Source organism: Pseudophryne corroboree, chromosome 10 (genome assembly GCF_028390025.1).
Source record: "Pseudophryne corroboree isolate aPseCor3 chromosome 10, aPseCor3.hap2, whole genome shotgun sequence".
In the NCBI taxonomy this organism is placed as follows: Eukaryota; Metazoa; Chordata; class Amphibia; order Anura; family Myobatrachidae; genus Pseudophryne; species Pseudophryne corroboree.
The window spans coordinates 159633614-159660031 of record NC_086453.1 but is presented as its reverse complement, the minus strand read 5'-3'; the positions used below and the strand labels follow the sequence as shown (position 1 = coordinate 159660031).

At 46.0% G+C, this 26418-nt stretch overlaps 1 protein-coding gene across 3 annotated transcripts in view; it reads left to right on the top strand.

Moving 5' to 3' along the window:
• The window catches only part of SLC17A7 (solute carrier family 17 member 7), a 366305-nt gene that overhangs the window by 217183 nt on the left and 122704 nt on the right, over positions 1-26418 (top strand). For all 3 annotated transcript variants that reach the window (XM_063942897.1, XM_063942898.1, XM_063942899.1), the window contains exon 4: positions 19833-19947. In XM_063942897.1, coding sequence (XP_063798967.1) covers positions 19833-19947 — 115 coding nt within the window. The remainder of the gene's footprint in view (positions 1-19832; positions 19948-26418) is intronic.

Below are 26418 nucleotides of genomic sequence, written 5' to 3'. Positions count from 1 at the left end.
TTTATTCTAGTCTTCTCACCCTCCCTTCCACTTTTTTTTTGTGGTGTTATTTAGTGTGGTTTCGTTTGCTATTGTAGACAGGAAAGAACGGCGGGTTACCTGTTTTTGGTGCGGATCTCAGTTGGAGTTTGATTGGTTCTTGGTTTTTTAGGTGCACTCACCTTTGTTGATGGGTCAAATCTGCTGGACCACCTTACCGGGGGCAGCATCATCATGCTACCGGGTGGGTAGTCAAGGTAGAAGGTTGAGTGGATACCTTTGTGGTGTTAGCTGGTTTTGGATTGTTTCGATTGAAAGTTGTTAGTGTTTTGGGGGTTTGAGATGATTTTAGCCATTCTTTCTGTGCCACCACACTTTACTTTTATTCTCACAACTATTAAAGCATATCGTTCATTTAAATAAATAGCTAACAAATTCTGCCAAATATATGTCTCCGTGTCTTTATTTAATTAAGGTAAGATTTTGATTAACATGATGCATACATGGGGCTATCCTCAGCCGCTAGGAGGTTTATACTGATTGGTGCGTCTTTAAACACCACCATTGGTTGTACCATTGAACCTTGCACCAGGGCTATGACAGGTGCAGTTTTACAGTCTGTGTGAGTGGTCGAGTGCCTGTGTAGGCAGCTGCTTTCACTGACACGCTTGCAACACTTCGATGGCACACCCATGGAATTGACCACCTCTAGATCAGGCCCTACATGAGGTCTTTCCACAAATCCATACCTGCCTGGACTATTATTTATCTTAAATGTTAAATTCAAATAAATGTGCACACAAGGGGCCTAATTCAGCATGGATCGCAAAAGCAAATTTTTTCTCTAATGAACATAACCATGTGCAGTGCAGATGAGGCAGATATAACATGTGCAGAGAGAGTTAGATTTGGGTGGGGTGTGTTCAAACTGAAATTTAAATTGCAGTGTAAAAATAAAGCAGCCAGTATTTACCCTGCACAGAAACAAAATTAAATCTCTCAACATGGTTTTGCCCATTAGAGACTTTACTTTTGCGATCTGTGCTGAATTAGGTCCAATATTCCTGCAAGTCATTCAAGTGCATTTTTAACACAGCAGTTGATTTCTCTCACAATTTGCCTGTGTTATGCTGCTTGTTCTTGGAGTAAATGGTAAAAACAATTACTTGTAGAACAAAGCATAAACCATCCACAGTACAACGCAAAAGCAGAAACACTTATGTACACACCTGTACGAGTATGTCCATCACCAGCTTCTACAGTGCTAACATCTCTCTTAAATCCTAGCAAATAGAAAAAATGGCAATAAAATGCAGATAAGGACCTGTAATTGCATCCATTGTAAAGTTTGTGAATATGCTGCTAGACAGTATATCGATTGTGCATTCTGATGTCAGCCTCCCCACATACTTTATTTATTAGCAGATGCTGAAAGATCTGTTTTAAATACTGACTCACTCAATTTGCCATGTGTTTGCTTTTTTTCTTTTTCTTTTTTTAGTTGTCCCTGGCACAACTAGATGTGCTCTTAACCAGTGATAAATAAAAAAAATTAAAATAAATAACAACTATAAGAAGTCAAACCATAGATAAAAGTAGAAATAGGCAACGCGTTTGAGAACCTCTGCCCTAGTCAATAGAGGTACTTTAACAGGGGTCTCTCCTTTGCTACATCATGTGTACAGGACCTGTTATTCCTGATATATCTAATTCTAAACTGACAATCTGATAAATCCCTGGTATGGCAAAACATTCCACAGGTTTATGGCTTTTACAGGAAAGAACTCTTTTTCCGTAGCTGAAGGTTCAGAGGCTCTAACAGAGTTGGACTTAACTTAAAAAAATTCTAAAATCTAACGCACATACAGATATGTCCTCATTCAACTTTCCTCAATATGCCACACAGCGGGAGATGCCTGCATGAATTAGCTGACAGGTACCGTGCAACTCTGTTAGCATCGGGCATCTTTTTTGCCGAAAATGCATCTTATTTACATCACTATGCAAATAAGACGCACAAGCAGACTCTGCTGATAAAAATTATATGCGGCATGCCAATATTCTGTGTGTGACTGTGGCTGTATCTGCATATGAAATGCTACATTACAGTGTTTTCTAGTAAATAAAATGCCGCCAGTCGGAATACAGACACAAGCCCAATATTCACCCTTAGGTGGTGGCCCAAGCCACCACCCGAAGAGGAATGAAACAGTGTGGCCACTGGGCCCGATGCGTGGTGAGTGCAGCGTGCCCATGAGGGGACACGCTGAGCTCGCTTCCAGTATTTTGGATGTTGGGATCCCGGCGTCGCTCTCCTGAAGGCTTGTATCCCATACTGATCTCACAGCAGGCATACTTACACCTAGATATGCTTATAAGCACAAGAAATACAATGTCCTCTTAATGTTGATTCTAGAATTATATTTCTTACACACTGTCTTCCCTCTCTGCCAATGCCTCCACTATCCCTATCCCCTACACAATCCCTTTTAAACTCATTGCCCTCACCCATAAAGATTTTACCCTTTGCTCCCATATCTCCAACTTTACACCCCCCTGCTCAGCCGGTGACTGTAGTTTCTCCTTTCCTCAGATCACCACGTCTCACTCCTGCACCCAAGACTTCTCCCATGCTGCCACAAACCTACAGTATGTTCTACCTCATTCTATCAGACTCTCCACTAGCCTCCATTGCATCAAGCATTCTCTCAAAACTCACAAATTCGATCTAGGATACCTGACCTCTGCTGAATTCCCTCCCTTTGTTCCTTGCATTTTTCCATTACTCCCACTCCTTCCCCTCCCTTTCAGGGACGTGCAGTGAGGTAAATGGCTGAGGAGGCACTGTCTAGTATCAGAGCCAGATTTACCCACAATATAAGAGCCCAAACGTTATTTGGGCATTATACACAGATGCAGCAGTATATACTGCTGAAAATTTGTTGAGTTTTGATCAGAGATATGCAGAGAAGATAGGCAGGTGAGGAACTGCCTCACCTCTCATAAACTTTTTGCTCCAGAGTTTTGACTATAAAAATGATTAGAACAATACAAAGAAGGTATTTATAATACAGTATATTATTTGTATTTTTCATATACTTTACTGTATATAGTCAAAATTCTTGTGTATACAATACATTAGTATGACAGGGAAGGCTCTGCTTCACCTGCCTTACCTAACCGCACGTCACTGCTCCCTTTAGAATATGAGCCCTCAAGGATAGGGCCCTCCCACCTTTTGTTTCTCCCTTTCTGCCTATACCCACATAAATAAATCGATAGGCATATGCACATAATTATGCCTACACGCAAATATGTTTATTTGCTGATCAAGATCATGTTTTTTGCTTTTTTATCTTGTTTTACATCCTTACTCTTTACAGTGCTGCAGACCTTTGCGTTGTCCTACAAATAAATGCTAATGATAATAGTTTTCTACCCAATGCAGTGCTTGAGTGTGCCGGTATACAATGGTAAGACATACCGGAACTTCAAGCACTGAACCCTGCAGTGCCACCTGCCAGAATATCTACCATCACTTTGTGCTGCCCGCCGTAGGATTTGGTGCCGGTTGCCAGCTTATTACAGCTGGCGCACCAGCAGGTATCCATGCTGAGTCTGACAGCAGAACAACGCTGCTGTAATTTCAAATCTGGTGCTGTCTGCAAGCCAACTGGAGCTTGCAGACTTGCTGCTGATGGCACTAGGGGGAAGTGAGGGGCTGCAGCTGGCTCAAGTGGGAGGCAAATGTCTGATGATGCTGGCACGAGGTAATAGGCTGCTTAAGGGACACAGCGGAAGGTAAAAGGCTGCAAGAGGGGCTTTTCTGTGTGGCATAATGTTTAAGAGGCATTACTTTGTAGCATTATATATAAGGGGTATTACTGTGTGACATAATGTATAAGGGGCATTACTGTGTGACATAATGTATAAGGGGCACTACTACTGCATGGTATAATGTGTTATAAGCGGTGCTACTATTATGGTACATAATGTGTATAAGAGGTAGTACGGTGTGGTACGCTACACTTAACAACATGCCCCTTTTTCATGGCACCCGCGACTTAACATTTATTCATATTATACTTCATCTGTTAAATTGCTGCCAAATCTCACAATTTATGTAGGTCCATTCGCTGGATAATACACTTTGCATAGGCTATATTAACCTACAACCTGTTGTATCATATAAAAATGTAGAGAAAGGACTATTAATTCCAACTTTTACATATTTTAAAAACAAATACTGTGCTGTATATACATTATTGGCCCCAAGACAAAACCCATGGGTATACCCCTTCCAACTTCAGTCCAGTTACAGTGTGAACCCTTGATAACTACTTTCTGAATGTAGTTTCTTTGCCAGCTTTCTATACATGTATGAGTCACAGTTTTATATATATATATATATATATATAATTTTTTTTGTTTTTTTAATCTAAATACATTCACTGCCATCACTCCATTTTGCCAATCACATTCAATTCACTTACAGTAGTAATAAAGTGCTAATAAGTTTGTTTGACTAGACTGGTATTCCATGTATCTACTGTATACGCTCACTATTGCTGATGATATTACTTTTAATTTCTAGAACTATTCTTGAATGTTGTCACATAGCAATCTCTCCAATAGCTTTACAACTATTTATTTTAACTGTTTTGTTAAACTAATTTCTTAAACATTCTTGTCTACAGTTACCAGACAGAGGGGTATATTTACTATGCTGCTGTTTGTCAAAGCCGCAGATGATTGCTTGACTGACAGTTTTAACGAGGCAATAGGAATGAATTGTAAACAAGCCCGATTTAGCATTCTATCCTATGGCTGTATTAAAACTATCAGTCAAAGCTGATGATCAGCGACTTTCACAAACCAAAGGATAGTAAATCTACCTGTGAGACCTTAGACTCCTTTTGAATATTGGTACTACATTTTCATGGCTCATTCCATTAGTAATACCATGCCAGTTTTGTAGAGTATTTAAAGTTAATAATAATAACATGGCTTGGCAGCAGTAAATACTCTGAGGACACTTGGATATAAGCCATCTTGCCAGTTGCTTTATTCACGTGTATTGTGTCTATTGTATTTTGGACTTGTCTTTTGGACTGGTGCCATTAGCCTTATTGCTAAACCTATCAATGTCACTTTGTTTCATTGTATTACACACAAGTTGTATATAAATAAATATATATATATATATATGTATATACAGCCCCCACTGACTGACTCATCACTAAGAGGTCTATTTACTAAGCCTTGGATGGAGATAAAGTCGCTGGAGATAAAGTACCAGCCAACCAGCTCCTAACTGTCTTTTTTCAAACACAGCCTGCGGCATGGCAGTTAGGAGCCGATTGGCTGGTACTTTATCTCCAGCTACTTTATCTCCATCCAAGGCTTAGTAAATAGAACCTAATTCTTTTACTTCCCGATATGTTGGGAAGCTGAACATAGGTATTATTCAGGTGGGAAACAGGAAAACTAAGTAATTAGAATTTAATAAACCTCCCGTAAGGGGATGAAAAGAAGGCTGAAAAAATGACATCATTACCGATGTGTGGCTTGCATTGTGTGAACGGTAACACCCAAACGGAAAATCGGATCAAAATTTGTATTTCACCTCCAGTGTGTAGAATTTAATAAACTACACAAATGGTCCTGTCACTTTTTACCATATCTGCTACGGCTGCTCCTCAGGTAACACCAAGAACCATGGATTATTTACTTACATTGAGACATATTTACTTACATTGAGACATCTCAAATTTACTTCTCTATAAATGTACCACATCTTTTACACTAATTTATGTTTACAACCGTGAAATTCAGAAACTCCTGTGAGAAGTACAGGCAGAACAGCTAGTGTTTAATAACTCTGACTTTAATAACTGTAACATTTATTTTTTTATAGGGGGATCAACTGTTTGGGTCCTACCTTCTCACTGGGGGTGGATTAAAAGATTGATATAACAGTAGTAAGAAGGGTATCTGGATGAAGACAAACAGTAAATAGATGGACAGTTAATAGGTCTAAACCATATGGTCGACAGTCAATAGGTCGGCAGGGTCAAAAGATTGACAGAGTTTAAATAACAGTTACATGGTTGACATGAATCTAGGTCTACTGGATTAAAAGGCCAACAGGGTCAAAAGGTTGACAAAAAAAGTTGACAATTTTTTTTATTTTAACCCTAATCCTAACCTTCCCCCTAATACCTGACCCTAACCCTCCCTTTCCGCAGCCTAACCCTAACTCTTAGCCAAGTTCTTAACCCTAGCCATCCCCTCTGACAGCCTAATCCTAACCATTTCCCAAGTGCCTAATCATAACCCCTAAGACTAACCCTAACAATCATAAAAAAACATGTAAAACCGTGTGTCAACCTTTTTTGTGTTGACCATTTGCATGTCAACCTTTGGACTGCACTGACCTAAGTCCAGGTTGACCATTTAACTGTCGACCTGGTGGACTATCTATTGTCGACCTATTGCCTGTTTATCTATGTACTATCTATCTTCATCCGGATACCCTTTGTAGTTACTACTGTTATATGTGAACTATGATATCCATTACGGAGACCCACTATCCTATTACAAAAGAAACTATATAATAGTGGGTATAAGCTCTCACGAGTAGGGCCCTCTTCCCTCATGTGCTTATACTTTTCTTACTTTAATAATCCACAACTGCCAAATCACACAGTTTTTTGGCCACCTGGAACTTATCTCTGTCATTTACTAGTTATGCTTAGTTACCCTGTCCTATATTGTCTTCAACTGTAAGTCACTGTTTTCCTGTTTTGATTATGTGCATATGTACTCTGTAATTGGGCGCTGCGGAACCCTTGTAGCGCCATATAAATACAGGATAATAATAATAATAATAATAATAATAATAATGTGCTGCGGGCACTTTTCGTGTTTTGTGTTCTGGTTTTGGTTCTAATTCCACTTTCGTGTTTTAGTTTTGGCTTGGTTTTGCCAAAACCACCCTCTCGTGTTTTGGATCTGGATGATTTTTGGAAAAAAAAAACATAAAAACCGCTAAAATCACAGAATTTATGGGTTATTTTGATCCTACGGTATTAGTAACCTCAATAGCATTCATTTCCACTCATTTCCAGTCTATTCTGAACAACTCACACCTCACAATATTGTTTTTAGGCCAAAAGGTTGCACCGAGGAGGCTGTATGACTAAGCTAAGCGACACAAGTGGGTGGCACAGACACCTGGCACATCTAGGAGTGGCACTGCAGTGTCAGACAGGATGGCAGATTTAAAAAATAGGCCCCAATCAGCACATGATGCAAAGAAAAAAAGAGGCACACCAAGGTCGCTGTGTGACTAAGCTAAGCGACACAAGTGGCCGACACAAACACCTGGCCCATCTAGGAGTGGCACTGCATTGTCAGACAGGATGGCACTTTAAAAAACTAGTCCCCAAACAGCAAATGATGCAAAGAAGAAAAAGAGGTGCAATATGGAATTGTCCTTGGGCCCTCCCACCAACCCTTATGTTGTATAAACAGGACATGCACACTTTAACAAACCCATCATTTCGGCGACAGGGTCTGCCACACGACTGTGGCTGAAATGACTGATTTGTTTGGGCCCCCACCAAAAAAGAAGCAAACTGGCTCTACAGAGGCAAGATGTCGACCTCAACCTCATCCTCCGATTCCTCACCCCTTTCACTGTGTACATCCTCCTCCTCACAGAGTATTAATTCGTCCCAACTGGAATCCACCATCACAGGTCCCTGTGTACTTTCTGGAGGCAATTGCTGGTAAAGGTCTTCCTGGAGGAATTTATAATTCATTTTGATGAACATCATCTTCTCCACATTTAGTGGAAGTAACCTCCTACGCCGATCGCTGACAAGGTTACCGGCTGCACTAAACACTCTTTCGGAGTACACACTGGAACGGGGCCAACTTAGGTAAAATAAAGCCAGTTTGTGCAAGGGCCTCCAAATGGCCTCTTTTTCCTGCCAGTATACGTACGGGCTGTCTGACATGCCTACTTGGATGGTGTTACTCATATAATCCTCCACCATTCTATCAATGGTGACAGAATCATATGCAGTGACAGTAGACGACATGTCAGTAATTGTTGGCAAGGTCCTTCAGTCCGGACCAGATGTCATCTTTCGCTAATGACTGCCCTGTATCACCGCCAGCGGGTGGGCTAGGAAATCTCATCCTTTTCCTTGCAGCCCCAGTGGCGGGAGAAATTGGAGGAGGAGCTGTTGATGGGTCACGTTCCGCTTCAGTTGACAATTTACTAACCAGCAGGTCTTTGCACCTCTGCACACTTGTGTCTGCTGGAAAGAGAGATACAACGTAGGCTATAAACCTAGGATCGAGCACGGTGGCCAAAATGTATTGCTCTGATTTCAACAGATTGACGACCCTTGAATCCTGGCAAAGCGAATGAAGGGCTCCATCCACAAGTCCCACATACTTTGTGGAATTGCTCCGTCTTAGCTCCTCCTTCAATTTATCCAGGTGCTTCTGCAAAATCCTGATGAGGGGAATGACCTGACTCAAGCTGGCAGTGTCTGAACTGACTTGGCCTTTTGTTGCTCCTCCATCCTCTGCAGCATATAGAGTGTTGAATTCCACCTCGTTACCACTTCTTGCTTCAGTGGATGGAGGGGCAGGTTCAGGAGTGTTTGCTGGTGCTCCAGTTTTCGGCACGCAGTGGCAGAATGCCGAAAGTGGCCCGCAATTTTTCAGGCCACCGACAGCATCTCTTGAACACCCCTGTCATTTAAAAAAAAATTCTGCACCACCAAATTAATTGTATGTGCAAAACAGGTGACGTGCTGGAATTTGTCCAGATGTAATGCACGCACAATATTGGTGGAGTTGTCCGATATCACAAATTCCCAGGAGAATCTAATTGGGGTAAGCCATTCTGTGATGATGTTCCTCAGTTTCCGTAAGAGGTTGTCAGCTGTGTGCCGCTTAAGGAAAACGGTAGCCTGCCTAGGAACGAGTTGGCATTTGCGAGATGCTGCTACTTTTGCCGCTGCTGTTGTTGCTGCGGGAGGCCATACATCTACCCAGTGGGCTGTTACAGTCATATAGTCCTTAGTCTGCCCTGTTCCACTCGTCCACATGTCCGTGGTTAAGTGGACACCGGATACGAACGCATTTTGTAGGACGCTGGTGACTCTTTTCTGACGTCTGTGTACATTCTCGGTATCGTCTGCCTAGAGAAGTGGAACCTAGATGGGATTTGATACAGGGGACACAGTACCTCAAACAAATCTCTAAGTACCACTGAACTAATGGTGGATACCGGACGCACGTCTAACACCAACATAGCTGTCAAGGCCTCAGTTATCCGCTTTGCAAAAGGATGACTGCTGTCATATTTCATCTTCCTCACAAAGTACAGTCAATTGCTTACTGGAAGTAGTGCAAGTGGTCTTCCGACTTTCCCTCTGGGATGACGATCGACTCCCAGCAGCAACAACAGAAGCGGCAGCAACAGCAGGCGTACCACTCAAGAATCCTACGGAGGAATCCCGGTTAGGAGACGACTCCTCAGTCTTGACAGTGACATGGCCTGCAGGACTACTGACGTTCCTGACTGAGGAGGAAGTTGACGTTGAGGGAGTTGGTGGTGTGGCTTGCAGGAGCTTGGGTACAGGAGGAAGAAGGGATTTAGGTGTCAGTGGACTGCTTACGCTCTTACCCAAAGTTTCACAACCCGACACTGACTTCTGATGAATGCGCAGCAGGTGACGTATAAGGGAGGATGTTCCTAGGTGGTTAACATCCTTACCCCTACTTATTACAGATTGACAGAGACAACAGATGGCTGTTGTCCGGATTTGTGGAGAAATAACTCTACATGGAAGAGGTGGCTTTTTTGGTAGTTTGCCCAGGCATCACAATGGGCTTCTTCGTCCCAAGGACAACAGGTGTCTCCCCCGGTGCCTGACTTAAACAAACCACATCACCATCAGAATCCTCATCGTCAACTTCCTCCTCAGCGCCAGCAACACACATATCCTCATCCTGGTGTACTTCAACAGTGACATCTTCAATTTGAATATCAGGAACTGGACTGTGGGTGCTCCTTCCAGCACTTGCAGGGGGCGTGCAAATGGTGAAAGGAGCCACCTCTTCCGTCCAGTGTTGGGAAGGTCAGGCATCGCAACCGCCGACACACTTGGACTCTCCTTGGGGATTTGTGATACCATCTCAGAACGCACAGTTCTTTCCTGTGCTCTTTCCAGCTTAACTCATTTAATTTTTCTAGCAGGAAGACAAGGGCTTCCACCGTCATGTGAAGCTGAACCACTAGCCATGAACGTAGGTCAGGGCCTCAGCCGTTCCTTGTCACTCCGTGTCGTAAATGGCATATTGGCAAATTTACGTTTTTCCTCAGACCATTTAAATTTCTTTTTTGGGTTCTTTTTACTGAACTTTGGCTTTTTGGATTTTACATGCCATCTACTATCACATTGGACATCGGCCTTGGCAGATGACGTTGATGGCATTTCATCGTCTATGTCATGGCTAGTGGCAGCAGCTTCAGCACTAGGAGGAAGTGGTCTTCGTGATCTTTCCCTATTTTGTCCTCCAAATTTTTGTTCTCCATTATTTTTTGGGAGTTATATGAGAAAATATGCGGCACAGGAATGACTGGAATGGCTGATGAGACAAGACACTACCACTGGTCTGATGCAGCACAACACAACAATACTGTAAGAGACTTGTGGTTGTTGCTGTTGTTGTTATTATTATATGGCAGAAGTTGACATATAGCAGCAGTGTATGTCATCACTGGAATGACTGATGAGACAGGACACTACTACTGGTCTGAAGCAGCACAACACAACAATATTGTAAGAGACTTGTGGTTGTTATTATTATTATTATTATTATATGGCAGCAGTGGACATATAGCAGCAGCATATATCGTCATAATAACCCTCCGTTCTTAAAAAATTGGGTTTTAAAAGGTAAGGGACACTGAAACCTACTTGGCCTATTTTAAAGATGTTGAGCATGGAGAGGAAAAAGTATTGCGCCATAGGTACAGCATTACAGACATTGAGGACACTGGTGGTTCTGACAAAGGACACATCAATGGTTATCAGTGGCTGATCTAGACTAAACTTTTAGGGGAGACGGTTTAATAATTATGACTCCTCCCCCTAACTATAGCTCCCCCCACTTAGAAATGCCCTTCCCGTTCGCTTCTAAAATTTCCTATTGTTGCCATTGCTAATAAAATGTTGCCAGTTATTAGCAAGAACCCTGCGCACTGGTGATACAGACTGGCGAATCGCCATTCCTGCATAGTACACAGAATGAGCCAAAATTCACATTATAGCACACTGTATGAGCCAACATTCACATTATAGCACACTGTATGAGCCGAAATTCACATTATAGCACACAGAATGAGAAGAAATTCACATTATAGCACACGGTATGAGCCGAAATTCACATAACAGCACACAGAATGAGCCGAAATTCACATTATACCACACGATATGAGCCGGAATTCACATTATAGCACACTGTAAGAGCCGAAATTCACATTATAGCACACTGTATGAGACGAAATTCACATTATAGTACACTGTATGAGCCGAAATTCACATCATAGCACACAGTGGGGTATATTTAATAAAATTCGTATTTTCCCGTTTGAGGTCAAAGTTCAATCACGAATGACATCGAAAGTGTAAAGTTGCAACTTTTTGAATTTAGTACGACTAATTTACTAAGCTGTCGTATTCTGCATTTTCGGATTTACCGATGTCGATGTCATTCGTTTTTTTTGGCAGTATTTTACGTGAGTGACCTGTAAAACACTGCCGACTTTAATACAATGAATCTTGTCCGGATCTGAGAGATCCGTGCTGGGCTTCATTGTGCACCTTTGTAAAAAATGAAATCAGTGGTAAATTCTAAAAAAAAATTGCGTGGGGTCCCCCCTCCTAAGCCAAACCAGCCTCGGGCTCTTTGAGCCGGTCCTGGTTGCAAAAATATGGGGGAAAAAATGATAGGGGTTCCCCCATATTTAAACAACCAGCACCGGGCTCTGCGCCTGGTCCTGGTTCCAAAAATACGGGGGACAAAAAGCGTAGGGGTCCCCCGTATTTCTGAAACCAGCACCGGGCTTCACTAGCCAGATACATAATGCCACAGCCGGGGGACACTTTTATATAGGTCCCGGCGGCCCTGGCATTACATAACCAACTAGTCACCCCTGGCCGGGGTACCCTGGAAGAGTGGGGACCCCTTCAATCAAGGGGTCCCCCCCTCCAGCCACTTAAGGACCAGGGGTGAAGCCTGAGGCTGTCCCCCCCATCCAAGGGCTGCGGATGGGAGGCTGATAGCCTTTTTGTCAAAAAATTAATATTGTTTTTAGTAGCAGTACTACAAGTCCCAGCCAGCCTCCCCCGCAAGCTGGTACTTGGAGAACCACAAGTACCAGCATGCGGAGGAAAACCGGGCCCGCTGGTACCCTGTAGTACTACTACTAAAAAAATACCCCAATAAAAACAGAAGACACACACCTTGAAAGTAAAACTTTAATGCATACATCCACACCTCCATATACACATACTTACCTATGTTCACACGAGGGTCGGTCCTCTTCTCCATGTAGAATCCATGGGGTACCTGTGGAAAAAATTATACTCACAAAATCCAGTGTAGATGGCTCCTCTTGTAATCCATTTGTAATCCAGGTACTTTGTAAAATAACAAAACGGACACCCGACCTCGCACTGAAAGGGGCCCTATGTTTTCACATGGGACCCCTTTCCCCGAATGCCAGAAACCCCCTCTGACTTATGTCTAAGAGGGTTCCATCAGCCAATCAGGGAGCGCCACATTGTGGCACCCTCCTGATTGGCTGTGTGCTCCTATAGTGTATGACAGGCAGCACCCGGCAGTGTTACAATGTAGCGCCTATGCGCTCCATTGTAACCGATGGTGGGAACTTTGCGGTCAGCGGTGAGGTTACTTTCGGTCAACCGCTGACCACAAAGTTCCCACCATTGGTTACAATGGAGCGCATAGGCGCTACATTGTAACACTGCCGGGTGCTGCCTGTCATACACTACAGGAGCACACAGCCAATCAGGAGGGTGCCACAACGTGGCGCTCCCTGATTGGCTGATGGAACCCTCTTAGACATAAGTCAGAGGGGGTTTCTGGCATTCGGGGAAAGGGGTCCCATGTGAAAACATGGGGCCCCTTTCAGTGCGAGGTCGGGTGTCCGTTTTGTTATTTTACAAAGTACCTGGATTACAAATGGATTACAAGAGGAGCCATCTACACTGGATTTTGTGAGTATAATTTTTTCCACAGGTACCCCATGGATTCTACATGGAGAAGAGGACCGACCCTCGTGTGAACATAGGTAAGTATGTGTATATGGAGGTGTGGATGTATGCATTAAAGTTTTACTTTCAAGGTGTGTGTCTTATGTTTTTATTGGGGTATTTTTTTAGTAGTAGTACTACAGGTACCAGCGGGCCCGGGTTTCCTCCGCATGCTGGTACTTGTGGTTCTCCAAGTACCAGCTTGCGGGGGAGGCTTGCTGGGACTTGTAGTACTGCTACTAAAAACAATATTCATTTTTTGTCAAAAAGGCTATCAGCCTCCCATCCGCAGCCCTTGGATGGGGGGGACAGCCTCGGGCTTCACCCCTGGTCCTTGGGTGGCTGGAGGGGGGGGACCCCTTGATTGAAGGGGTCCCCACTCCTCCAGGGTACCCCGGCCAGGGATGACTAGTTGGTTGTGTAATGCCAGGGCCGCAGGGACCAAGATAAAAGTGTCCCCCGGCTGTGGCATTATGTATCTGGCTAGTGGAGCCCGGTGCTGGTTTCAGAAATACGGGGGACCCCTACGCTTTTTGTCCCCCATATTTTTGGAACCAGGACCAGGCGCAGAGCCCGGTGCTGGTTGTTTAAATATGGGGGAACCCCTGACATTTTTTCCCCATATTTTTTCAACCAGGGCCGGCTCAAAGAGCCCGAGGCTGGTTTTGCTTAGATGGGGGGACCCCACGCATTTTTTTTACAAAAAAATAACACTTTCCCATCCCCTTCCCACTGATAAACATGCACGGATCTCATGGATCCGTGCACGCCTATCCAAACACGGGATAAAAAAGCAGGTCTGTTTTTTTTTAGCACTTTTTCACGAATTGTATTTCATCACGGCAGTGTTTTGCTATTGTCGGCAGTGTTTATAATTTGCACTTTTTAGTAAATTACCGATTTCTACCAAATTGCAGGCGTATTTGACCGATGGTGTATTGATTCGTAATTTTTGCCTAGGACTTCCAAAATATTACGAATACCCTCATCACTGCTGAGATTTTTGCTTAGTAAATTCCCGACATGACACTTTGAAGAAAAAACGTAATCTCGGTCAAAATCGGGACCTTAGTAAATATACCCCAGTATGAGCCAAAATTCACATTATAGCACACGATATGAGCTGGAATTCACATTATACCACACGATATGAGCCGGAATTCACATTATAGCACGCAGACTGAGCCGAAATTCACATTATAGCACACTGTATGAGCCGAAATTCACATTATAGCACACAGAATGAGCCGAAATTCACATTACAGTACACTGCATGAGCCAAAATAATGCAGGCACTGGGGGCAAGGGGAATCCTACCCCCTTATTAACTTACACTGGGGAAGAGAGGAAAAAAAACACGGGAGCCTGCCCCCTTCTTTACTCCGTTAGGCAGCGTATTGCAGTGGAAGGGCTTAAACAGTATCTCACCCCAAGCTGCGGGCCTGCAGATCTTTGTCCCAGGTCTAGCTGTCCCAGGTCCACTTCTGGACTGGAGGTCCTCTGCCAGATGTGTCCCGCCACTCCACTCAAATGGCCATCGAACTGTCTCTGTCTTGGAGGAACATGGTGACATACACACTGGGGCTTTAAGGGACATAGTGACAAATACGGGGGCCAGGAGAGGGATTTGGTGACAAAGATACTGGGGGAGGAGGGGCATGGTGACATACACACTGGGGCCTGGGACGGTACATGAGCAGACACACACATTAGCTAGGGGGGAAGGGGGGGAACTGGGACGGTACAAGAGGAGACATGCACTTTAGCTAGGAGAAGAGGGGGGGAGACGTGGCACACAGACACTTTAGCTAGGAGGGGAGGGGGGGAGATGTCGCACACACACACTTTAGCTAGGAGGAGGGGGGGGGGAGACGTGGAACACACACACTTTAGCTAGGAGGGGAGACATGGCACACAGACACTTTAGCTAGGAGGGGAGACATGGCACACAGACACTTTAGCTAGGAGAAGAGGGGGGAGAAATGGCACACACACACACTTTAGCTAGGAGAGAGAGGGGGGAGAAATGGCACACACACACTTTAGCTAGGAGAGGAAGGGGGAGACATGGCACGCAGATGCTTTAGCTAGGAGGGGGAACATGGCACACACACTTTAGCTAGGAGGAAAAGGGGGAAAGACATGGCACACACACACACACACACACACACACACACACTTTAGCTTGGAGGGGAGGGGGGGAGGAGACATGGCACACTGACACCTACTGTATTTTGGAGTCCGCTGCAGCATGAGGAGACAGCAGAGGCAGCAGTATACACAATCACTGTAGCCTGTCCCCACCAGCATCTGTTCTGACCACGCCCCCTCCTCCCTGTATGCTCGTCAGGAAGCTCTCTCTTCCCTTCACCCACCGCGCTGCACCGCTCTCCACCCAACACCGCGGCGGGACCCGGCCATCCATCCCAGTGCCGGTATATGTAGGGGGGCGTTCGCCCTAATCGCCCCCCGCTAACTCCGCCAATGATGGTTACTATAATCAGGGGCGGATTGGGATACAAAACCAGCCCGGGAACTTTCTGGAAGCAGCCCTAAATAGGGAGCGCGGTCATGGCAGGGGAGATCAGATATGGATCGAAGTACTTGTGGAGTGTGGCAAAATATGGAGAGGCATGGCTACCCCCTTAAAAAAAAAAATACTATTCATCTGACCCCCTCTGCCACTAACACAGGCCACTACTGTATGTGCAAGGGGACATGCTGTATGCTGATTTATCCATGTGGTATGCAGTTAATATCATAGCGGTTGGGATCCCAATGTCAAAATCCCAACAACCGGGAATGCTGACAGTGCTCGCCACGGCTATTCCCACTTGTGGGTTTCCACGACACCCACAGAGTGGGAATAAAACCTGTGGTGAGCGCAGCGAGCCACCACGCGTGAAGCGTTGCGAGCAGAGCGGGACCCTTTACACTCGCCCCGCTGGTACTCTGGTGGCCGGGATGCCGCTGTCTGTATATTGACAGTTGGCATCCCGTCCGCTGGGATAGCATTACCATCCCATCCATGTGTGTAAGACCCTCTCATCCCTTCCTGTAAATATATTTAGCGATGAGTTACATAGGGAAGGATAGCCGTTTGGTGCGATCTGAGTGCAGAGGCAAGGCAGACCAGTGTGCGTGGGGGGGGGGTCTGTGTGAGAAGGGGAGAGCTCTATGAGGGGGGGATCTAACGGATGGGGAGAGCAGTGTAAGAGGGAGTGAAGTGTGTTGGGGGGATCTGAGTGGTAAGACACAGAGCTGTGGGAGGGGGGAAAGCTGTGAATGGGGATCTGAGTGGGGGGTGGTCTTTGTGAGGAGGCTAGGGCTGTGTGAGGGGATCTGAGTGTGGGGGGAGAGCTGTGGGGGGGTTCTGTGTGAGGCGGTTAGAGCTGTGTCGGGGGGAGCTGTGTTAGGAGGGTAGGGCTGTGTGTGGGGATCTGAGTGGGGGGGGAGCTGTGTATTTACCTTTAGTCTGTGGCTGGGGGCGGTTCCTCCATGGTGGCTGGTTCCTTTTGAAAGTGGCTGCAAGAGACAGAGATGGCAATTAAGCCTGGTGGGTGGGTTAAGGCAGGCACCGTCCGCGCTTCTCTCCCTGGGTCCCTTCTCTATTTTCCTACATGCGGCGCAGGCTGACACTAAGCCTGCGCTGCAGTGAGACGCCGCAGCCCGGTCTCATGACTCAGGGCGAGCGGTGGCAGAGGGGACCTCCTCGCCTGTGAGTGCAGAGGGACGGGAGCCGGGAGGTAGCGCGGCACATTGGAGACTTAAGCGCATGCGCGGTCTCCCAACGCTGCAGATCATGGCTGCCAGCCCAACACGGGTGAGTCAAGGCCACTGAGGGGACATCGGGACCGGCTAACCGGAAACTGATCCGGCGTTCCGGCGTCCCAATCCGCCTCTTCTATAATTGTGTGTTTTGTTATATGAAGTTACTGAAAATTAAGGGTTTAATATACTCCAACTGTTTTGCAGAGCTTAAACTCAGTTGTCTGCATGCAAAGTTCTATGTGGGTGAATAGGGAAGTGAGAGGGATGTGAGACCTATGACCAGGGCCTTCAAGAGCTCTAACGGGCCCATGTACTGTGGGGGTATGGCCAAATCCAGGAATGGCCACATCCCCCTGGAATAAAAACTGAATAAAGTTTTATTTGCATTGGTGCACACTCAAGGACAGCTCCAGGGTAAAGGTAGGCCACTGCAGAGGACACGCTGTCTGCCCACTAATGCTGGTAATGCCTGTATAGCAGTGTAGACCAGCGGCACATCTGGCAGTTGAGTCTCCACTGTCCTAAGCTGCACAGCCAGTGGTAGTGAGCAAAGCAGTGTTAGGGAAAGAGATCATAGACCTGGGACTCCACCAAGCCCCTCCATCCTGCCATAGTACCTGTCCCTCCCCCCCCTTCCCCTCCCGGTGCGATTGCCTATGACCACTACATATTTCAGCTCCCTTGATACATGTCTAGCTGAAATATCTAACTCACTGGGTTAAAATTACTTAATAACATTTTAAGTACATGACAATACTGAGCAACTTTTGGGATATATGATTTTTTTGGTTCAGTTTGTTTGAAATTTCATTTTAAAATACAGCATAGTTGAACAGTATTCTGTTTCTGCCGAGCAATGATGTCATCAAAATGATGTAGACTAGGGTAAATTACTGTACTCTTTAGTATCTAGGTAAAATGCCCATGATTGTGATTGCAAGATGACCCTTATGATCAGCATGCCAGTCCTGCCCATTAAAATTCAGTTGGATGACATTAATATCAGGCAGATATAATCATTTTTGCATACCTCTCAATATTTCAAATGAGCCTATGGGAATTTGGGGTATGTCTGCATCACAGAAGTGTTGTGATCACATCCACGGGGCTATGCCTAGCGCTGATTTCGCTAAAATGCTCCCTTTTCTCAACAGTCTTTATATGCCGCATGCACTCATTCAACCATTTATGCAGACACTTATCCCCAAACGGCTGGCAATCAGTGCAATTCAGTCCCAAGCATGACAGCAGGATAGAGCTGTCCAGCTGGAATTGGTACAGTTCAAAGGTATGCTTTAATGCACACATAAAACTACAACCACAATTGCCTGGTGCTTAATTGCAAAATAGTTTTTATATATAATATTAGTGATACTGCTAAGCTGTTTATACAGCTGCAAAATATGTTAAACAGCAGCAGTGAAGTAATTGGCTTGTGGTAAAAGCCAAATAAATTCACCTGAACTAGTCAGGTGTATGCAAACTGAAACAGAACAACTTTTCTCCCCCCTGCTCTGTTTACTCTACATGAAGCAATAGGGCATAAATGCACTTGACTCACTAAATAATAAGAAAAATAATTAACTTTATTCAATAATGACTAGTCATATAATTTTTAAAAGAATCAATAAAATAACATATAACAATATAAAATACAATAAATTAAGAGAGGTGGATCATATATAAATCTGTATAATGGATATATCCCTGTCCGTAATGAGACTTTACTGTTAGCTGCATTTAAAGTGTCCAGCTTTTAATAATTATCATCAGCACAGTTTGCATAAATTTATCCTGTGTAATATATATCAAGCAACACTTTAAAATAAAATATAATATTCTCCGCTATCGGAAATATTACATGTGTTGAATTTTCCGTCGAGGTGTAATAACTGGAGGCGAGAGAGAGGTATCATCAGACTTCGGAGGCCTATATCCAGAAGCAGGACTCAGCACACCACAGGTGCCTTTAGCTGAGTGAGCTCCCGTCTTGTAGTTGCTGTTTATAACGTCCTCCGCCTGTTGGTGCAATCGCTCCTGCAGTGATGGAATACACGTCCTCGCAGCCTTAAACAATTTGCAGCGACAAGTATGTATCCACTTTAGGGTCCCCAATGGGTGGCACTGACATGTTTCGCTCCGCCTGGAACTTCCTCATAGAATGACCATTCTATGAGGAAGCTCCAGGCAGAGCGAAATGCGTCAGAAGCCAGCCATTGCTGACTCCCGCTGCTGGATACAGCCCTCCGGAGTCCGATAACATATTAAGAGAGGAGGGGGCCTGTGTGCAGTCTCTATCTGCTCCCCCTACTCTCAAGCTAGCAGCCCTAGCCTAGCACCGTACCAGAAACTAGTGCACATGCGCAGGACTCTTCTATTACCTGTATCCTATTATCTTCAATAAAACCTACCTTGAATTCAACGTGTGGATTAACCTCCTTGCTCACATCTACTATGCTCCTACCAACTTGTAGGCATCTGCCAATAGATATATCAAAAATGAATACATCTGCTGAACAAAGCCTATTATTCTGATCCTATTATCCTGAACCTGACATGCATTTTATAGTTTTAGTAGTAGAGCTGAATTACTTGTATTGAAATGTATGTTTCAGTGGCAGTTAAAATGGCTTCATTCATAATGCTATCATTATAGAACATCTGTATTATATTCAACATGCTATACCTGATATGCCTGTGCTTGCTTTTCAGAGTATTTGGATTTGCTATTGTTGCTACATCTACATTAAACATGTTGATACCTTCAGCTGCCAGAGTACATTATGGATGTGTCATCTTCGTCAGGATCCTCCAGGGATTGGTAGAGGTACAGTAAAACATTGTGTAAAACATTGTCCTGACTAGCGCTGTTAGTACTGTATGTACAGTTTGACTTCCCAACTCCAATATAGACACTTATAACTGCAGTGACATGCAGGTAGGGGGCTGAGGAGGCACTGGCTGGTACCAGAGCCAGTTTTACGCACAATATCTGATCCCAAGGGTTCATGTGGGCATTATACACAGGTGTAGCAGTATATACTACTGGAAATTTGGTGAGTTTTGATCAGAGATGTGCAAAAAGGTACAGATGTGTTCACTTGCACCTAGCCTCCCTGCACATTGAACAGCCCTTCTGACTCGGTAGCGCCAGACGTCTTTATGTGCAACTTTTTTTACATTCAAATGCATCTTATTTGCAAAATTATGCGAATAGGACGCACGAGCAGCTTATGCTGGTTACAATGATATGCAGCATGCCTATTTTCTGCGTGCGACTGCAGGTGTATCTGCATACAAAATTCTACGTTACACTGTTTTCACAGAAAATACTGTAACTTGCCATTTCATATGCAGTTACAACCACAGACGTGCATAGAATTCGATATGCGAATAAGACACATTTTTGCCAAAAAAAACGACCAAATCTTTTTACTCCAGAGTTTTGACTATAGAAATTATTAGAATAATACATAGAAGATATTTACAATATATTCTTTGTATTTTTCATATACTTTATACAGTGTATAGTCAAAACTCTGGCTTATACTAGAGTATGACAAGAAAGGCTCTGTCACATCTGCCTCACCTCACCGCACATCACTGAATGACAGGATAAACTAAATATTGTTGACACTGTCTGTACTAGTATTTTTCAGGGAATCACTGCATCACAATATAAATGTACTATAATCAGAGCTGGCCCTAACCAATTAGATGCCCTAGGCAAGATTTTGGCTGGTGCACCCGAGCGCCACTGCTAGTTCTGACCCAGCACCCCTCTCCTAGCAGCAAAGATCACAACAGCAGACGGAAACACACACTGATAGGGGACAACTCAGGATGCACAGTCCAGATGACATGTAAGTATTGTAATAGTAGGGATATTATAGAAAATTAATGCTTTTATCCCCACAGTCTTGGTGTAAAATGAACAGTATACTCACCCACCAGCAGGGGCGTAGCTATGTTAATCAGGGCCCCATAGCATAATTCCATGTGCCCGCTCGCTACCGCCCACCACTGCATAAGCCCCCCCCCCCCCCGGTGGATTACTCAAAGATCCCCATCCCCGCAGCACTCACCATTGGGGCATCTTTTGTGTTTAAACTTATCACTGCTGCCTCATCTGCTCTCCCGGCCGGCCCGGCTCCATCTCGTGTCTCCTCACAGACGTGAGACATTAGTTAGAACAGGTGAGCAGCTGTGGCGGCAGTGCAGCAGCACACTTCAAGGTAAAAGCTGCCAGCGCCGGGGCTCACTGAGCAACTAGGTGCAGGCCAGTGCCGTATCTAGTGGTCCATAGCCACTGCGAGCGTTTGGAGGCGCGCAGGGCTGCGGGGCGCCCTAGCCGCCACTGATGTCTGCTGGGATGGAGGGACACGGAGGGCACAGCGCGCGCCTCTCCTGTGTCCCTCCGTCTCCGGCGGCAGCAGCGTGTCAGTTTAATGAAGTGCCCGTTCGTGAGCTCTGATCGGCTCACGCACCAACACTTCATTAAACAGACACGCCGCTGCCGCAGGAGACGAAGGAGGGTTACAGGAGAGGCGCGCGCTGTGCCCTCCATGTCCCTCCTTCCCAGCACAGCAGCAGGGGAGCCTGGAGTGGGGGTGTTGTACCTGGCACTGGGGGTGGGAGCATATTTGGCACTTGGTGAGGCATATTTGGCACTGGAGGGGGGGGGGGAGCATATTTGGCACTTGGTGAGGCATATTTGGCACTGGGGGGGAGAGTGTATTTGGCACTTGGTGAGGCATATTTGGCACTGGGGGGGGGGGCGTATCTGGCACTGGGTGGGGGCATAGTTGGCACTAGGGGGGGCATAATTGCACTGTGGGGGGCAAATTTGGCACGGGGGAGCATATATGGCACTGGGGGAGCATATTTGGCGCTGGGGGGTGTATGTGTACCTGGCACTGGGGGGGAGGGCATATTTGGCACTGGCGGTATATGTGTACCTGGCACTGGGGGGGCATATTTGGCACTGGGGGCTTATGTGTACCTGGCACTGTGGGGGAATATCTGGCACTGTGGGTATATGTGGCACTGGGAGCACAGCCCTAGCAACAAGCATCACCCCCTGGTTACAAGCACAACACCCAGCTCATGAAATCCCTGGCAACAAGCATTACCCCCTAGGATTGAGCATAACACCCAGTGCATGAAACCCCTGGCAACGAATATTACCCCCTGGCAACAAGCTTGAAACCCAGCACATGATACCTCTGACAACAAGCATAACACCTATCGCATGAAACCCCTGGCAACAAGCACGACACCCTGAGTATGAAACCCCTGGCACTGTGCATGGAACCAAGAGCATGAAACCTCTGGCAACGAGCAGGTAATTTAAAATAAGAATTTACTCACCGGTAATTCTATTTCTCGTAGTCCGTAGTGGATGCTGGGTACTCCGTAGGGACCATGGGGAATAGACGGGCTCCGCAGGAGACTGGGCACTCTAAAAGAAAGATTAGGTACTATCTGGTGTGCACTGGCTCCTCCCTCTATGCCCCTCCTCCAGACCTCAGTTAGGGAAACTGTGCCCGGAAGAGCTGACACTACAAGGAAAGGATTTGGAATCCAGGGTAAGACTCATACCAGCCACACCAATCACACCGTACAACTCGTGATAACTATACCCAGTTAACAGTATGAATAACAACTGAGCCTCACTGAACAGATGGCTCATAACAATAACCCTTTAGTTAAGCAATAACTATATACAAGTATTGCAGAAAATCCGCACTTGGGACGGGCTCCCAGCATCCACTACGGACTACGAGAAATAGAATTACCGGTGAGTAAATTCTTATTTTCTCTGACGTCCTAGTGGATGCTGGGTACTCCGTAAGGACCATGGGGATTATACCAAAGCTCCCAAACGGGCGGGAGAGTGCGGATGACTCTGCAGCACCGCATGAGCAAACTCAAGGTCCTCCTCAGCCAGGGTATCAAACTTGTAGAAATTTGCAAACGTGTTTGAACCCGACCAGGTAGCAGCTCGGCAAAGTTGTAATGCCGAGACCCCTTGGGCAGCCGCCCAAGAAGAGCCCCCTTCCTCGTGGAATGGGCTTTTACTGATTTAGGATGCGGCAGTCCAGCCGCAGAATGTGCAAGGTGAATCGTGCTACAGATCCAGCGAGCAATAGTCTGCTTAGAAGCAGGAGCACCCAGCTTGCTGGGTGCATGCAGGATAAACAGCGAGTCAGTATTTCTGACTCTAGCCGTCCTGGAAACATAGATTTTCAGGGCCCGGACTACATCCAGCAACTTGGAGGCCTCCAAGTCCCGAGTAGCCGCAGGCACCACAATAGGTTGGTTCAATGAAACGCTGATACCACCTTAGGGAGAAATTGGGGACGAATCCTCAATTCTGCCCTGTCCCTATGGAAGATCAGATAAGGGCTTTCACACGACAAAGCCGCCAATTCTGACACACGCCTAGCCGAAGCCAAGGCCAAATATATATGACCACTTTCCACGTGAGATACTTCAACTCCACGTTCTGAAGTGGCTCAAAACAATGTGATTTTAGGAAATCCAACACTATGTTGAGATCCCAAGGTGCCACTGGAGGCACAAAAAGGGGGCTGAATATGCAGCACTCCCTTAACAACGTCTGAACTTCAGGCAGCGTCTTTCCTAGCCTTTAACAGCGTAGGAATCACTTCATCTGGAACGCCCTTTTCCGTTAGGATCCGGCGTTCAACCGCCAAGCCTTCAAACGCAGCCGCGGTAAGTCTTGGAACAGACAGGGCCCCTGCAGTAACAGGTCCTGTCTGAGAGACAGAGGCCATGGGTCCTCCGAGATCATTTCTTGTAGTTCTGGGTACCAAGTTCTTCTTGGCCAATCCGGTACTATCCTCAGTACCTTGGGTATGAGAGGAAGAGGAGGGAACACATAAACCCACGGTGTCACTAGTGCGTCCACAGCTATCGCCTGAGGGTCTCTTGACCTGGCGCAATACTTTTTTAGCTTTTTGTTGAGGCGGGACGCCATCATGTCCACCTGTGGCTGTTCCCAACGGTTCACAATCTGCGTGAAGACTTCTGGATGAAGTCCCCACTCTCCCGGGTGGAGGTCGTGCCTGCTGAGGAAGTCTGCTTCCTAGTTTTCCACACCCGGAATGAACACTGCTGACAGTGTTAGCACGTGATACTCCGCCCATCGGAGAATCCTTGTGGCTTCTGCCAACTCCATCCTGCTTCTTGTGCCGCCTTGTCGGTTTACATGGGCGACAGCCGTGATGTTGTCTGACTGAATCAGCCCCGGCTGGTTTTGAAGCAGGGGTTCTGCTTGCCTTAGGGCATTGTAAATGGCCCTTAGGTCCAGAATATTTATGTGTAGGGAAGTCTCCTGACTCAACTATTGTCCTTGGAAGTTTCTTCCCTGAGTGACTGCTCCCCAACCTCGGAGGCTTGCATCCGTGGTCACCAGGACCCAGTCCTGAATGCCAAATCTGCGGCCCTCGAGAAGATGAGCACTCTGCAGCCACCACAGCAGAGACACCCTGGCCCTCGGGGACAGGGTGATCAGCCGATGCATCTGAAGATGCGATCCTCACTTGTCTAACAGGTCCCACTGAAAGTTCCTTGCATGGAACCTGCCGAAGGGAATTGCTTCGAAAGAAGCTACCATCTTTTCCAGGATTCGCGTGCAATGATGCACCGACACCTGTTTTGGTTGCAGGAGGTCTCTGACCAGAGATGACAACTCCTTGGCCTTCTCCTCCGGGAGAAACACCTTCTACTGTTCTGTGTCCAGAAACATGCCCAATATCAGCAGACGCGTCGTAGGAACCAGCTGCGACTTTGGGATATTCAGAATCCAGCCGTGCTGTTGTAGCACTTCCTGAGATAGTGCTACTCCGATCAACGACTGCTCCTTGGACCTCGCCTTTATAAGGAGATGGTCCAAGTACGGGATAATTATAACTCCCTTCTTTCGAAGGAGTATCATCATTTTGGCAATTACCTTGGAACACACCCTCGGTGCCGTGGACAGACCTAACGGCAACGTCTGGAATTGGTAATGGCAGTTCTGTACCACAACCTTGAGGTACTCCTGGTGAGGTGGGTAAATGGGGACATGTAGGTAAGCATCAATGATGTCCAGTGACACATAATATCCCCCTCTTCCAGGCTTGCAATAACAGCCCTGAGCAATTCTATTTTGAACTTGAACTTCCTTATATAAGTGTTCAAGGATTTCAAATTTAGAATGGGTCTCACCGAACCGTCTGGTTTCGGTATCACAAATATTGTGGAATAGTAACCTCGTCCCTGTTGAAGGAGAGGAACTTTGATTATCACCTGCTGGAGGTACAGCTTGTGAATTGCCGCCAGTACTACCTCCCTTTCCTTGGGAGTAGCAGGCAAGGCTGATTTGAGGTAACGGCGAGGGGGAGACGTCTCGAACTCCAGCTTGTAACCCTGAGATACCTGTAGAACCCAGAGATCCACCTGTGAGCGAACCCACTGGTCGCTGAAGTTCCGGAGACGGGCCCCCACCGCACCTGGCTCCACCTGTGGAGCCCTAGCGTCATGCGGTGGACTTAGTGGAAGCAGGGGAGGATATTTGTTCCTGGGAACTGGCTGTCTGGTGCAGCTTTTTCCCTCTACCCCTGCCTCTGGGCAGAAAGGACGCGCCTTTGACCCGCTTGCCTTTCTGAGGCCGAAAGGACTGTACTTGATAATACGGTGCTTTCTTAGGCTGTGAGGGGACCTGAGGTAAAAAAGTCGACTTCCCAGCTGTTGCTGTGGACACGAGGTCCGAGAGACCGTCCCCAAACAATTCCTCACCCTTATAAGGCAAAACTTCCATGTGCCTTTTAGAATCAGCATCACCTGTCCACTGCCGAGTCCATAATACTCTCCTGGCAGAAATGGACATTGCATTAATTCTAGATGCCAGCCGGCAAATGTCCCTCTGTGCATCTCTCATATATAAGACTACGTCTTTATTATGCTCTATAGTTAGCAAAATAGTGTCCCTGTCAAGGGAATCAATGTTATCTGACAGGGAATCAGACCACGCTGCTGCAACACTACACATCCATGCTGAAGCAATAGCAGGTCTAAAGTATAGTACCTGAGTGTGTATACACAGACTTCAGGATAGCCTCCTGCTTTCTATCTGCGGGCTCCTTTAAGGCGGCCGTATCCTGAGACGGCAGTGCCACCTTTTTTGATAAGCGTGTGAGCGCTTTGTCCACCTTAGGGGATGTCTCCCAGCGTAACCTATCCGTTGGCGGGAAAGGGTACGCCATTAGTAACCGCTTAGAAATTACTAGTT